Raw genomic sequence first — 14,193 nt, forward strand, 5'->3', positions numbered from 1 at the left:
AGGGACCAGACTACATAGGCCATCGGTCCCAGCTTGTAAGATTATCAATATGAAGACAGTAAGGGAAAGAGATGAACTAAGAGACTATTAAGGAGCTGCAAGAGCAGTTGAAAGAAATGGAAAGTATCTTGAAAAACGTTATAAGCTGAAAATCAATAAAAGTAAAACAGGGGAAATGGAGCGTCGCGAATTAAATTAGGTGGTGCTGAAGTAATCAGATTAGGAAATGAGACGCTCAAAGCAGTGACTGAGTTAACGCTATTTGGGAAGCGAAATTACTTATGATGGCGGAGTAGGCAGGATATGAAATGCAGGCTGGCTATAGCTAGGAAACCATTTCCGAAAAGAGAAATTTGGTAACATCGAATATAAGTTTAAGTGTTAGGAAATCTCTTTTGAAGGTATTTATTTGTCTGGAGTGTGATCTTGTACAGAAATGAAACGTGGACGGTAAAGAGTTAAGATAAGAAGAGAATAGAAGTTTTAGGAATTTGGTGCTACAGAAGAATGCTGAAGATTAAAGGGGTAGATCAAAAAGCTAGTGAGGACATACTTAACCAAATACGGGAAAAAAGGAATTTATGGCACAGCCTGAGTAAAAGAAGGAATCGATTAATAAGATACATTCTGAGAGATCAACTGATCGGCCGGCCGTTGTGGATGAGCGGTTCTAGGAGCTTCAGTCTGGAACCGCGCTGCTGCTACGATCGCAGGTTCGAATCCTGCCTCGGGCATGGATGTGTGTGATGTCCTTAGGTTAGTTAGGTTTTAGTAGTTCTAAGTTCTAGGGGACTGATGACCTCAGATGTTAAGTCCCATACTGCTCAGAGCCATTTGAATCAGGTGATCGCCAAATTTGTTTGTTTGGTGGGAAGTGTATGTCTGGGGTGGGGGGGGGGGGGGGCAGGTGGAGCGGGAGGAGGTGAGGTAGAATTGTAGAGGGGGACCAAGGTTGAACACACTAAACGGGTTCAAATAGATATAGGCTGTAATAGTTATGAAGAGGCTTGCACAAGATAGAGCGGCGTGGAGAAATGAATATTTCGTCCGTGAGAGATGGCACTATGAGACCTGCGGATGTTGACGAATGCAAATAAAGAGTTTCTTCGTCGGTCACTTCACTTGTCTATTCTGTCACTAAGCGTTTCGAAGGTTCACACCATCATCTTCAGGGGGACAACTGTTTATTTACATAGCTGGTGTTGGTGGAGAGTAAAGACGTCTTTTGACAGAAGCAGACCAAGGGCAGTGTAGGTTTGTTGTGTCTTTTTCCAATGATAAAAATTGTTTATTTAGAAAAGTCACTTTTGAGGTTAGGAAACCGGAATTTCCGGCAGCCCCAGTAAGTAAAACATACTGTCAGGCCCCGAACCTGAAACTGGCATAGATCTACAAATCAGTCAACTCTTTACTACGCACCGATTCCTAACTGCCGACTATCTTCCAGCAGAAGAACAGATAACTGTATAATGGCCGGAAGACCCCTTGTGGGATTATTCAGCTCCCTGAGGAAAGTCTTTGTATTTGACACCACTCCGGCGACTTGAGCTTCTAAGAATTTGTACACACCCATGAATAATAACGTATTTGCTAAGCAAAATATCACACAGGAATTTAAATTAACGTCTTTTAATTTCCACCGTATTGTTATACAAGGGAATTTCAAAATAGAAGTCACTCATTGTTACGGCAGTCCAAGTCACTTTTATTGACTGCTGCACTAGACTTAAAAGTGACACGGATACATGATACTATTTTTCAACATAGTCGCCAAGTCTCTGTAAACATCGGTCGGAAACGTTCAATTCCTCGACAGTAAAAGTCCGCTCCTTACTCACGGAACAGCTGGAGAAGCGCTGGAGAATCTCTGTCATCTCACGTGTTCTTGCGGCTTGACGAAAATATGTAATTCTCTTGGTGCTAGATCCGGCCTTTCCGATTACCATCTCCCACGCGTCTGCAGCTTTGGTGAAACTATCGCCACCATTTCAGAGCAGTTGGGGGCGACACTGCATTCTGTCGATATACCACCAAATTTTCGCCGTGTATCTGTGTGCAGTTACGGCGCTTTGCTCAGAAGAATCGTATTGTCCAGCGTACATAAGTTTGGAGTGCGTTTCTAGCTGTAGTTTTAATGGCACACTGTGATGCACCTGTTATCCATAATGTAGCAGAACTGTGTCCGATGGAAGCCAGGAACCTGCTAGTCTATCCTGACAATGCGGCAGTCTTCTTGTGTTACGACTTTACAAGAAGAGGTCCCAAGCGGTGACATCGATTTTTTTGAAATCATCTATAGCATGTTGTAGGTCATTGTCCCAGGTATCACACCCTGCAGCCGTTCAGACTGGTAGGCCCTCGTTTCCGACTAATCGACGAAAAAAATTTTGGAATTTCGCATGTTGCTTTATAGGTTTAAAAAACAGGCCTCATACGCATGGTTGTGAGTTCGAATCTCATTAAGTGGTTTGAAGTATTTTATTTTTAGATCTGTATCGAAATTACTTTGATCATTATTTTTATACTGTTATTTGGTTTAAAAGTATTTTTTATTTCTGTTCCTTTGTCACATCATTTTAATTACCCTATTACTGTGTTCAGTTGCTCTCATTTTTTCTTCCTGTCATTCTTTTCCCAGTTGGAATCTTTGTGCATGTTATTTTTTTTTATTTATCCATAAGAATATTAAACATTTGAAATTGCAAGTCTGTCAGTTGAAAAACAAAAGACCAAATGCACTCCTGCACTCTGTCTTCAGGCCAAAAGAGGCCCATCGGGACCATCCGACCGCCGTGTCATCCTCACTGAGGATGCGGGTAGGAGGGGCGTGCGGTCAGCATACCGCTCTCCAGGACGTTATGATGGTTTTCTGTGACCGGAACCGCATCTATTCGGTCGAGTAGCTCCTCAGTTGGCATCACGAGGCTGAGTGCACCCCGAAAAATGGGTACAGCGCATGGCGGCCCGGATGGTCACCCATCCAACTGCCGGCCACGCCCGACAGCGCTTAACTACGGTAATCTGACGGGAACTGGTGCATCCATTGCGGCAAGAGAGATGAGATAATCTGTTTATATTAACTGTGCAATTGTGTCAAAAATGTAATTTTCGTTTCGAGATGTTTATTTTCTTGGGTGGTAATCGTCATACAAACAATTTTTTATTGCACTGCGGACAAAGTAACACACATGACGTTTTAAACGAGAAAAGGGATTACAAGTAAAATTAAATTCAAGCAGAATGAGAAATACAGACAATGAATGCAACAACGTGGACGAAAATGTGGGACGATGCAGTGGGAGATAATAAATCGATGTTCATACAGGGAAATACATAAAATCTCGTGTGCGAAGATTCCGAGGAAAAAGAATTCTATGAAAGAAAATTAGAGCAACTTAAAAAGTTAATACGGTAATCAAAATGAAGTGACAAAGTAACAGAAATTAAAAAATACATTTAAACGAAATAACTGAATTAAAATAATGATGAAAGTAATTCCAATAAAGATTTTTTTTTTAAATGTACATGACACTTGATGAGATTCGAAGCCGCAACTCATTGAATATGAGGCGTGTACCAATAACCATTACAGTACACAGTCAATGCACTTCATACTTCTTTTTTAAAGCTGTAAAGTAGCATGCGAAATTCCGATACCTTTTTCATCAGTTACTCGCGTATAATGGTCCACCAGGGTAAGTGGGGGCAGGGTGTGATACTTGCAACCTTAAGGTACATATCCACGTAGATGGTTTCAGAAAGTCGATCCCACCATGGGGGCCTCATCCTTGTTAGTGCAGAGCAACATGTGTAAATTACTTTGTGATGCCCTTACGTATTAATGTCCACACTACTTTGGATTGCCCACAACCCAACTGTGCATACGTATGAAATTTTGAATCGCTTACTAACACCACAATGGTCTTGCGAGGCAACAGCTTAAATTTCCCGGAAGGTTTCGCATTTTGCCGGCCGTTGTGGCCGAGCGGTTCTAGGCGCTTCAGTCCGGAACCGCGCTGCTGCTACAGTCGCAGGTTCGAATCCTGCCTGGGGCATGGATGTGTGTGATGTCCTTAGGTTAGTTAGGTTTAAGTAGTTCTAAGTTCTAGGGGACTGGTGACCTCAGATGTTAAGTCCGATAGTGCTCGGCGCCATTTGAACCATTCGTTTCGCATTTCATTGTCGGGTGGATGTGAGAGTACGGAGAACATGTGACGTAGCGCAGACAGCTGACCCGCACCGCTCTCTGTTCCGTGTTGCAGGCCAACAAGCCACTGATGGAGAAGCGACGCCGAGCCCGCATCAACCAGAGCCTGGCCGCTCTCAAGACGCTCATCCTGGACTCGGCGCGGCTCGAGGTACGCCTCTCCATCTGCCACAGTACTCTGCGCTGCGCTGTCTCAGTCACCTTGTACTACTGTCCATACTATCTGGGTCGGGTTCACTGTCGTGTGAGACAGCTAAAAAGATATCATCCTCGCCTTTGACTGTCAAAACTATTTATTTACAAAAATACACGAATGAAATATCCGTGTCCAATCATTTTCAGGTAAAAAGCAGTGAAAGTTTCCTGCTTTGAGAGATGTCAAAATTTGTAAACTGGTGTGCAACACTTAAGGATGAAAGTAACTTTTGCACCATCTGTCAGTGCCAAGTTGAAACTCGAGCCATGCATAGGAAGAAATGCTACGGTACAATACAGTAAAGTACGAGGGTAACTCCAAAAGAAATGCACACTGTTTTTGTAAAAATACAGTTTTCATTCTGTATGTGTGAAAGTTTTACAGTGTGTAGATACATCATTCCCACTTGTTTTCAAACTTAGTTCAACCTGTTCCCGTGAGTGGCGCCGTCACACCATGTCTTCAAGATGGCTGCTACAATCGTCGTTCATCAGAAGCAACGTGCTGCTTCGATTCACACTCATATTTACTTATCTTTTTTTTCTTGCCGAGTTGTTCTGGGGTCTCAGCCCCATTCTTGAGCAACCATTCCTGCCATCAGCCAGACCGCCAGGCTGGAATCCGGCACAGACATTTACCGAGAACGGGTCTGCGACCCCGAAATTAGTTGCGTTAAACAAGAGGTAATCAAGTAAAAATAGAAACCAAAGTGTTGCTGCTGGACTTGTATTGCCAAAGCAAATACTTCGTCATCGAAGTACCTGCCAATAAAACTCCTCTCTGTGGCGGTGCGGTTCTTTCCGTCCCTTTACGACGGACCTGCATCTACCTGTGAACATTGTCTCAGCAGATCATCAGTAGGAAAGCCGAGTGAAACCTACTGTACTTCGACGTGAACCAGGCTGCAATTAAAGATCATCAGTAGGAAAGCCGAGTGAAACCTACCGTACTTCGACGTGAACCAGGCTGCAATTAAAGTCACTAATCTACGTTTCGGGAGAAGCACGAAATGAAAGGTTGGAAATTTTGTCCTCAATTAATATATTCTGAAATTTAGGTGAACAAGTATCACTGCCAAGCCCGTGCTAGCCTTAACACAATCACTCACAATCCCTTTCACTCACGTTAGCAAGTTTATGGTGTTGCATTTCCCGAAAACGTAATAGCTACAAAAATACTGATTGTTTTTGATTGAGAATGCTCGCCAAATATTAAGTCTGTCGGTACCAAATGCAGTCACAGTTTTTAGCCACCGACCTGCTCAATACGCCACGCGGAATATATGTCTTTTCTCGTCACAAAATTCACTTAAAAATTCCGAAATTTCTTCACACCCATCGGAATCATTATGCCATCACTTTACAATACTTTTGATGTATGAAACACTGCTAGATCCGGCAACTTATTGTTTCCATCGGAACTACTCCTACATACGTCCGAACTGTTTCATGGCTAGGCTTCCACTCTTCTCTAGAATACTCTGTCTTCTCTACCAGCAGAGAAAGGCGCGCGAAGAATATTGCTTTACCATTGGTCAGTTTACTCAACAGCCAATAGCAAAACAACATACTCCCGCGTCAGTCCGCGCTTTTCATCCATAACCAATCGCAAAATAGTAAACCTAATGACTGCACTTTTTACGACGTAATTATCTAATATGCTGAAGTTTTGTTTATGCATAGAGTTATTTACTATTGTTATTTATACCTGAATTAACTTTCCCTTTACCATAAACATACTTTACAAATCTATTCTACAAAAATCCCCTTTGTCCATATCCATACTACTTCGAAATGTTCCCACAGTAAATCCCACTACATAACTCGTTAAACAATTATCTTCATATTAACGTTAAACCACATTCACGCATAATTCATACTGCTAAAACACATTTATAACATTTTACATACACAAAAAGAAATAATAGCACTTTATGAAAATACTAGAACAGTTTATGAAAAACATTCTATTACTTTAGTGCACTCTAGTGGGCACAATCGAAACTAAATCAGTCCCCTGTCCAATGTTGTCCTCTATCGGCTGACACATAAACTACGTGCGCGTCCAGTCTTGCATCACCATCTGTCACTATCCAGCCCTGAGACACGTCTCCCGCTTAACCGCCTCCAAGGCAGGATGGTTATATGGCGCTACGCGTCACTCTCCTACATTGCCTGAGAAGTTCACGATCACACAGTACTGGCAACGTGATTGTGGCGACGCTGCAGAGTGATGTCGGGCGGCTGTTGCAGCAGAACACGAAGCACTCCAAGCTGGAGAAGGCGGACATCCTAGAGCTGACGGTGCGCCACCTCCAGCGGCAGAAGGCGCTCGGCTCCAGCTCCGTGCTCTCCAAGTTCCGCGCCGGATTCCAGGAGTGCGCCCGAGAGGTGAGTTCCTAGTGTGTCCGACAAGTAAAAAAACCTGTACATATGGCGGCCCAAAAAACTGAAGTCCCAAATTTCATACCTCCACAAGCCTTAAATTGTGCATTTATGTGTAAAAGTAACACACATAATATTTTGTCAAAAAATACTTACTCTTAGAGGTCGCTCAGGAGCACACAAGTTTTTTTTTTAAAAAAAAAGTGCAAATTGCCGCGCGGTTAGAGGCGTCATGTCACGGATTGCACGACCCCTCCTGCCGGAAGTTCGAGTCCTCCCTCGGGCATGGGTATGTATATGTTGTTCTTAGCAAAAGTTAGTTCCAGTTGTGTGTAAGTCTAGAGACCGGTGACCTTACGAACTCACACACATTTGAACATTTGAATGTGCAAATTGTGCCATTAGAGCGACTTTTGAAGTAGGAAGCTCTTTTAGATGTTTGAATTCGAAGAAATAACTGCTTCTGTTGCTCATCCTTCGTCAGTGTTTTACTGTACTTTTGGATCCGAATGATAGCGCGTTCTGTTGTGTCATTTAGCCGGCCGCAGTGGCCGTGCGGTTCTAGGCGCTCCAGTCCGGAACCACGCGACTGCTACGGTCGCAGGTTCGAATCCTGCCTCGGGCATGGATGTGTGTGATGTCCTTAGGTTAGTTAGGTTTAAGTAGTTCTAAGTACTAGGGGTCTGATGACCTCAGATGTTAAGGCCCATAATGCTCAGAGACATTTGAACCATTTGTTGTGTCATTTACTTCTTTCATCTGAGAGCAGCGGTGACAAAGTTCTTTGAATACTGGATTATCTGGCCATTCTGTAGCGGATAACTGTAAGAAAGATCCTGATTTCATACTCCCACCTGTAGCCAACGCATCGAAAAGACAAGTGTTCTGTTCTGTCGCAAGATTCTCTAATTTCAGGTCTTCCAACCCTTCCAAGCGAGCGAGGTGGCGCAGTGGTTAGCACACTGGACTCGCATTCGGGAGGACGACGGTTCAATCCCGTCTCCGGCCATCCTGATTTAGGTTTTCCGTGATTTCCCTACATCGTTTCAGGCAAATGCCGGGATGGTTCCTTTGAAAGGGCACGGCCGATTTCCTTCCCAATCCTTCCTTAACCCGAGCTTACGCTCCGTCTCTAATGACCTCGTTGTCGACGGGACGTTAAACACTAACCACCACCATCCAACCCTTCCAATTTATTCATTACCTTGAGTCGGCGAAGAATACCAGAAATTCGTGGGCGTTGCAAGTCTTTCACCATGTTTGTCCCTGTTTCTACTCTTATCATCAAAGAAGGCTGGGGCAACCAAGTGCTCAGAGGGAAACCAAAGACGCCTGCAAAGAGTCTTATATGCTTTATTAGCTACAGTTTTGTGGCATAATTCTAGAGGAGAGTAGTATGTCTGATATCATCGTAACGACTTCTAATACTAATATGCGCTTCATTTCACTCTCTGATAAACAAGACTGACAGATAAAGCCAAGCCAGTTATATTTTGCACTTCTTGTTCTGTTAATTTAAACTGAAATTGGCAAAGAAATATTTTCTGTACATAAATGCCTTTCGCCATCCAGCGAGCATGATGCGTTGGACTGGAAACTCCAAATGACCCGTTAGCACGTCTTCCACCACCAAGGAACAATAAGGATAATTATAATAATTATAATATTTAATTAATTATAATTATAATAATTCCTGATAATCATCTCTTGGTTTTTGAACTTGTAGAGCATTTGACAAATAATCCAGCATTTCCTGGCGCAATTTTCTCATTGCTGGATGCTTGAATAGTTCTTCTGGTGCTGTAGAATAATTATAGTGATTAGCCGGAGACCATTTTTGTTGAAAATGTTTGAAGAGTGTTGTTTTTGGACTTACAGAAATGACAAAAATACAGGACAGTGCATCTGATTACATAATTTCCAGCACTTGATGATGGCAAGCATTCCACACCTATTCTTTACTGAAAGTTTCTTGACATTTTATACACGCTCGTTTATAAATCCCCGTGTTACTAGCTGTAATATCGAACACAAGTCCTTTGATTTTTGACATCAGATTCCACTCTTTAATTAAATTTATGCTAGCCTGAGCCTGAGATTCACCAGTTCCTATTTCTGCTTTTGGCACTCCTAGAAGCTTTTCTTGCCCACTTCCAGTAAGAAAGACAGCAATTCGGTCAACCTTTTTCTTTCGATCACTAATATGTGTAAGCATTTTGTCATCCCAGTGTAAAAGAAGAGGACCCTCCAAATTATTACCTTTCTCTTCCTATTCTACAATTGCTTGCCTTGTTCTCCTTCTCGACCCCCTGATTGGACTTGTAGAGATAGTTAAATCAGAACCATTGTGACGTAGCACCTGTGCAATTGCTTCAGCTACAAATACTGCTCCACGATCTGAAAGACCGGCTCTATGCAAAGCACCAACGTGTTCATTCATTCATTTCCGTGTCCTGTCAGCATTTCCAGAAGGTAGCAACTCCGATGGCCTTGTTGGTTCCCTTGATCAGATCCTGTGTTGTGCAGGGTTGTTCAAGTTGAGGACAAGTTAGCAGGTGGGTCGGGTCTTGTGTTGTTCCTCACTCGCATGATGTATCTCCATCAGCTGGAAGAATGTCCCATTTTCGCATGTTGGTCTTGCATACAGGAACGGCCATCCCAAGACGATTGAGCGATCTCCAAATAGGTTAGGGCAAGTCGTTTCCTGGAGCTAGCTCTTCCTTTACAGGGACATCAGGTGAGTCTAACCGCATCACCAACATGTTTAGATGACTCTAATATGTTTACATGTATATTTGATGGTATGGATGGAGCATCTGCAGCAGATGATATTTAAGGTGTACTTAATGATTTGGATGGTCGAAATATTTGTAATCAGTTTCAGTAGACGATGAATATGATGATGATGAAGCACAATAAAGGATGATTGCAGCTCCTTTCATGGATAAATTCATTTTTTCTGTATACTGAGTTCGCTTTATCTATTTCGTCTAATTCCCTCTTCTTGGTTTCTTTTGCTGCTGCCTTCAGATCAGCTCGTGCCATACAACAAGAAAAGACATCTTCTATTTCCTTTTGAAGAAATTACTTTTCCTCTCGTTTATAATCTCTTTCATTTCGTTTTTCATAGCAATATCAAATAACTTGATCAGATCATTTTTAAATATATTTTGTTTCATTACTTCAACTTTTGTCTGCCTGTTTCTGCCTTTCTTTAAATTTAGATATTGCTCATATAGCTTAGGTAGTTTCTTATTACATGAATCTATTCGCTGTGCTGGACTCCTTGCGCACTTACAAACTGAAACTGTAGTTTCACAGCTCATTTTATAGCTATTTGGTAGTGTCTTGTGTTGCTCTGTGGCGGAATTGCACGTTTCCGAGCATGTCTAATGAACGGGGTATTCTTGCTGTTGACAGCTGAGATACTGGCTTTCCAAGGAGCCAGTTCCCAGGAGAAAATCTCAGACTGCAGTCCGTTTAAAATTACTTGATAGTTGACACCTGTCACTTGTCGCTACAGTGTTGCCACATCTGCTGCCGGCTACCACTCGGTTATAGGCGTTAGACAAACACAGTGTGCACTGAGCGAGGTGGCGCAGTGGTTAGCACACTGGACTCGCATTCGGGAGGACGACGGTTCAATCCCGTCTCCAGCCATCCTGATTTAGGTTTTCCGTGATTTCCCTAAATCGCTTCAGGCAAATGCCGGGATGGTTCCTTTGAAAGGGCACGGCCGATTTCCTTCCCAATCCTTCCCTAACCCGAGCATGAGCTCCGTCTCTAATGACCTCGTTGTTGACGGGACGTTAAACACTAACCACCACCACCACCACCACAAACACAGTGGATCACTCCACAAAAATGCTGTTAACGTGTAACGGAGTAATGTTGGAAATGGCTGGCGCGAGTCATGACAGATATGGGAGACGCTCTGTTGACAGCTGATTTTAATGTGACAGATGAGAAAACTGCAGCAGACGGCGGGTTTTGTAGTCCTGAGTTTACACTCACATCCTGATCTGACCAAAACCTCGTGATGTGCAGTGTATCCGAGAAAACGGAGATCTACAAGCTGTGGTGGAACTAAAATCGTGATTGGTTTGTTCACAGCGAGTAAGACTAAACTGAACGACCAAACTCAAGACAGAAAAAGTCATAATATTTTTGTTTGCGTAGCCATCTTCTGCAGCAAAATTTCAGTTTTAACGATGAAAGCGAACTGAAATTTCTCACTATTATTAACTGACGCTATCCTGACACAGGCTGCACAGGACGCCCCGTTACCAACTAGTTGGCACTTGGTTGCAGGTTATAGGCAACACAACCAGATTCCAAACGAAAAAAGAATGAAAAGAAGCAAAGTAATAACGAACAAAGTAAGTCAGTACGATAATGAACATGACGCTGCAGAGTATTACAAAAAAATTACATTTAAACGAATTACGAGGCGTGTTTTTTAAGTAAGTACAGTTTTGAAATTAAAAAAAGATGTGCTAAGCTATCCCAATAATTTTATTTTTACTCGAAAGCCTGTACCTTAATCTACTTTTCTACATAATTTCCGTCAATATGGAGGCACTTGTCATAACGTTGTACCAGTTTTTGTATACCCTCCTCATAGAAGTCTGCCGCCTGACTTGTTAACCACTGTATCACCACTGTTTTGACTTCGTCACCCTCTTGAAGACGCTGACCTCCCAGGTGTTTCTTCAAGTGCAGGAACGGATGGTAGTCACTGGGCGCAAGATCGGGGTTGTACGGAGGATGATCCAGAGTTTCCCATCGAAAAGATGTGATGAGATCTTTGGTCTGATTCGTCACATGCGGACGGGCATTGTCTTGCATTAAAACGATACCCTTGCTTAACTTCCATGGACTGTTGCTCTGATTCTGGTGTGACGTAGGCCACCCATGTTTCATCGCCCGTAACAATTTGGCTTGATAATCATCACCGTCGTTGTGGTACTGCTCAAGGCAAGTCAAGGCACTGTCTAAACGTTTGGTTTTGTGCACATCTGTCAACATTTTCGGTACCCAACGTGAGCACAATTTTCGGTAATTCAAGTGCTCGGTCACAATGCCATACAAAACACTACGAGAAACATTAGGTGAGTCACCCCACAAGGAGGAAATCGTAAAGCGTCTGCTTTCTCTCATCGTATTGTTCACTCCCTGCACTAAACTTTCATTAACGACCGAAGGACGCCCACTCCGTTGTTCATCATGCACATTTGTGCGGCCATCTTTAAATGCTCTCACCCACTTTCTTACCATTCCATCACTCATAATGTTTTCTCCGTAAACTGCACAGATCTCACGATGAATATCGATCGCTTTTAGGCCTTTAGCACTAAGAAATCTTATAATAGCCCGTACTTCAAAGTCGGCGGGACTCACGATTATCGGGGGCATCTTAAACACTCACAACGTAAACAAGGAAGAATCAGACTGTGATGGCGCCAGTGCGTAGATTAAGGCACAGGCTTTAAGGTAAAAATAAAATTATTGAGATATCTTAGCACGTCTTTTTTTAATTTCAAAACAGTACTTACTTAAAAAACACGCATTGTAATTGAATAAATATTATCAAACTCTTTTGATTAGATTTACAACAATAAAAAATTCCACTGCATTTAACAAAACTCGAACCTTCGATCTTCTACATATCAGGTCTATACGTTAAACCGAACGCAACGCCACTAGAGGGCAAGACACTGTTGTATTTACGACTCTGGTGACCCAGTCGCAACGATTCATTGACAGCCTTAAAAAATTCGGCTTCAGGCGGTGTCGCGCAAGTCTTATCTAATGTAAGCCGATTTCTGTGATTATGACGAGCTGAATAGCCTCTTGTGTGGAAGGATCCAGTAGTGTTTGGTTAGCGCTTTGCATGAAACTTGTGTAATTCGTTAGCGTCGTTGTGTGGGTTTGTGTGCGTGTGTGTGTGTTGTTTTTGGTCTGGGGCAAGACCCAGGATTCGGGATACAAAGGCATCAGGAAAGAAAGTAGGACAAGGAACTGGAAGTGAGCTGGCAAATTGTTGTGGCAATGGCAGGCGGTTCGGCCGTGACGTTGAGCCCTTTAACTGGAGGGAAACAGGTCCATCGCGTGAAGTGTCAATTATCAAATAATTTTAATACGTCAGAATGAGATTTTCACTCTGCAGTGGAGTGTGCGCTGATATGTAACTTCCTGGCCTGTGTGCCGGCCTGCGACTCGAACTTGGGACCTTTGCCTTTCGCGGGCAAGTGCTCTACCAGAGAGCTACAACACCAAGAAGAATTGCTTCTCGGCTTTTGGCAAGATCAATATGTAGTTTTTTTTTTAAATAGATGAGGATAGAGCACTTGCCTGCGAAAGGCAAAGGTCCCGAGTTCGAGTCTCGGTCTGGCACACAGGTTTAATCTGCCAGGAAGTTTCAATTTTAATACGATTACAGTAGCGGTAGTAGCCATATTCAATAAAAAATTTGCTTGAAATAAAAAAAGGAATATCACGATCTCTAAATATAATTTCATTAACCCTAGATCACAAAGCATATGCCTACAGTACATAAACACAAATCCTCATAAATTTTACGACTTCTTATTATTTTCATAAAAACACACTAGATATAACTAAAATGGTATAATTTAAAACAAAAACATCTCTTCAAGTATTTTCTTGCACTTTTACAGTTTTTATTGCTTCATTTACAGCAGTTTGTGCGCAGAGTTCTTTGCAGTAAGCAGGACGACATTCTCTGCAGTATGTGACTTTTCAAACGCCCCTCGTAAATAGGCGCGAAGCCAGGCGCTACGCCTTAATTTTTCGCACGCGCTCAGTGTATCCTGGAGTGTGAGACGGAGCTGTCGACGGTCCGGCAGGTGGGCCGCTTCCTGGAGTCGCCCGAGGTGGTGCTGGCGCCGCCCGAGCCGCACGCGTCGCTCAAGCAGCGCCTGCTGCGCCACCTGGAGAGCTGCGTGGCCGAGCTGGACCTGGACCTGGGGCTGGCGATGCGCGCCGAGGAGAGCTCCAAGCCCGACTCGAGCTCGGGGCAGGCGCAGGCCCCGCTGCCCGGCTCCTCCTGCTCCTCCTCGTCCGCCTCCGCCTCGTCCGCCGCCTCCAGCACCGCCCCCGCGCCCGGCGCCCCCGCCGCCAGGGGCGACGAGAACAACAACCGCGGCCAGCGCACGCACAGGTGAGTGGCGCCTCCTTTCGGTCGCTGTCTGCGTAAAACGCCCCCAGCCTCACTACTTCCTTTATTGATCGCTTCATTCTGCTGACAAAAGCCGTGCTGCTGCTCTTCAACCAAACGATGGCAAGATTTTGTATAGTCTGTCGGTAAACTGAAGAGCGAGCGAGCGAGTCCCCACTCTGTCTACCCAGCTACGTCACGAGGCGCTTCTACAGGCTGTTTCACA

At 43.6% G+C, this 14,193-nt stretch overlaps 1 protein-coding gene across 1 annotated transcript in view; it reads left to right on the forward strand.

Moving 5' to 3' along the window:
* LOC126209870 (transcription factor HES-1-like) overlaps window positions 1–14,193 on the forward strand; it is a 438,054-nt gene that overhangs the window by 392,735 nt on the left and 31,126 nt on the right. Inside the window, exons 3-5 of the mRNA XM_049938995.1 lie at window positions 4,263–4,358; window positions 6,656–6,793; window positions 13,657–13,970. Of these exons, the coding sequence (XP_049794952.1) occupies window positions 4,263–4,358; window positions 6,656–6,793; window positions 13,657–13,970 (548 nt within the window). The remainder of the gene's footprint in view (window positions 1–4,262; window positions 4,359–6,655; window positions 6,794–13,656; window positions 13,971–14,193) is intronic.

The sequence above is a fragment of the Schistocerca nitens genome, chromosome 10 (genome assembly GCF_023898315.1).
Source record: "Schistocerca nitens isolate TAMUIC-IGC-003100 chromosome 10, iqSchNite1.1, whole genome shotgun sequence".
NCBI lineage: Eukaryota > Metazoa > Arthropoda > Insecta > Orthoptera > Acrididae > Schistocerca > Schistocerca nitens.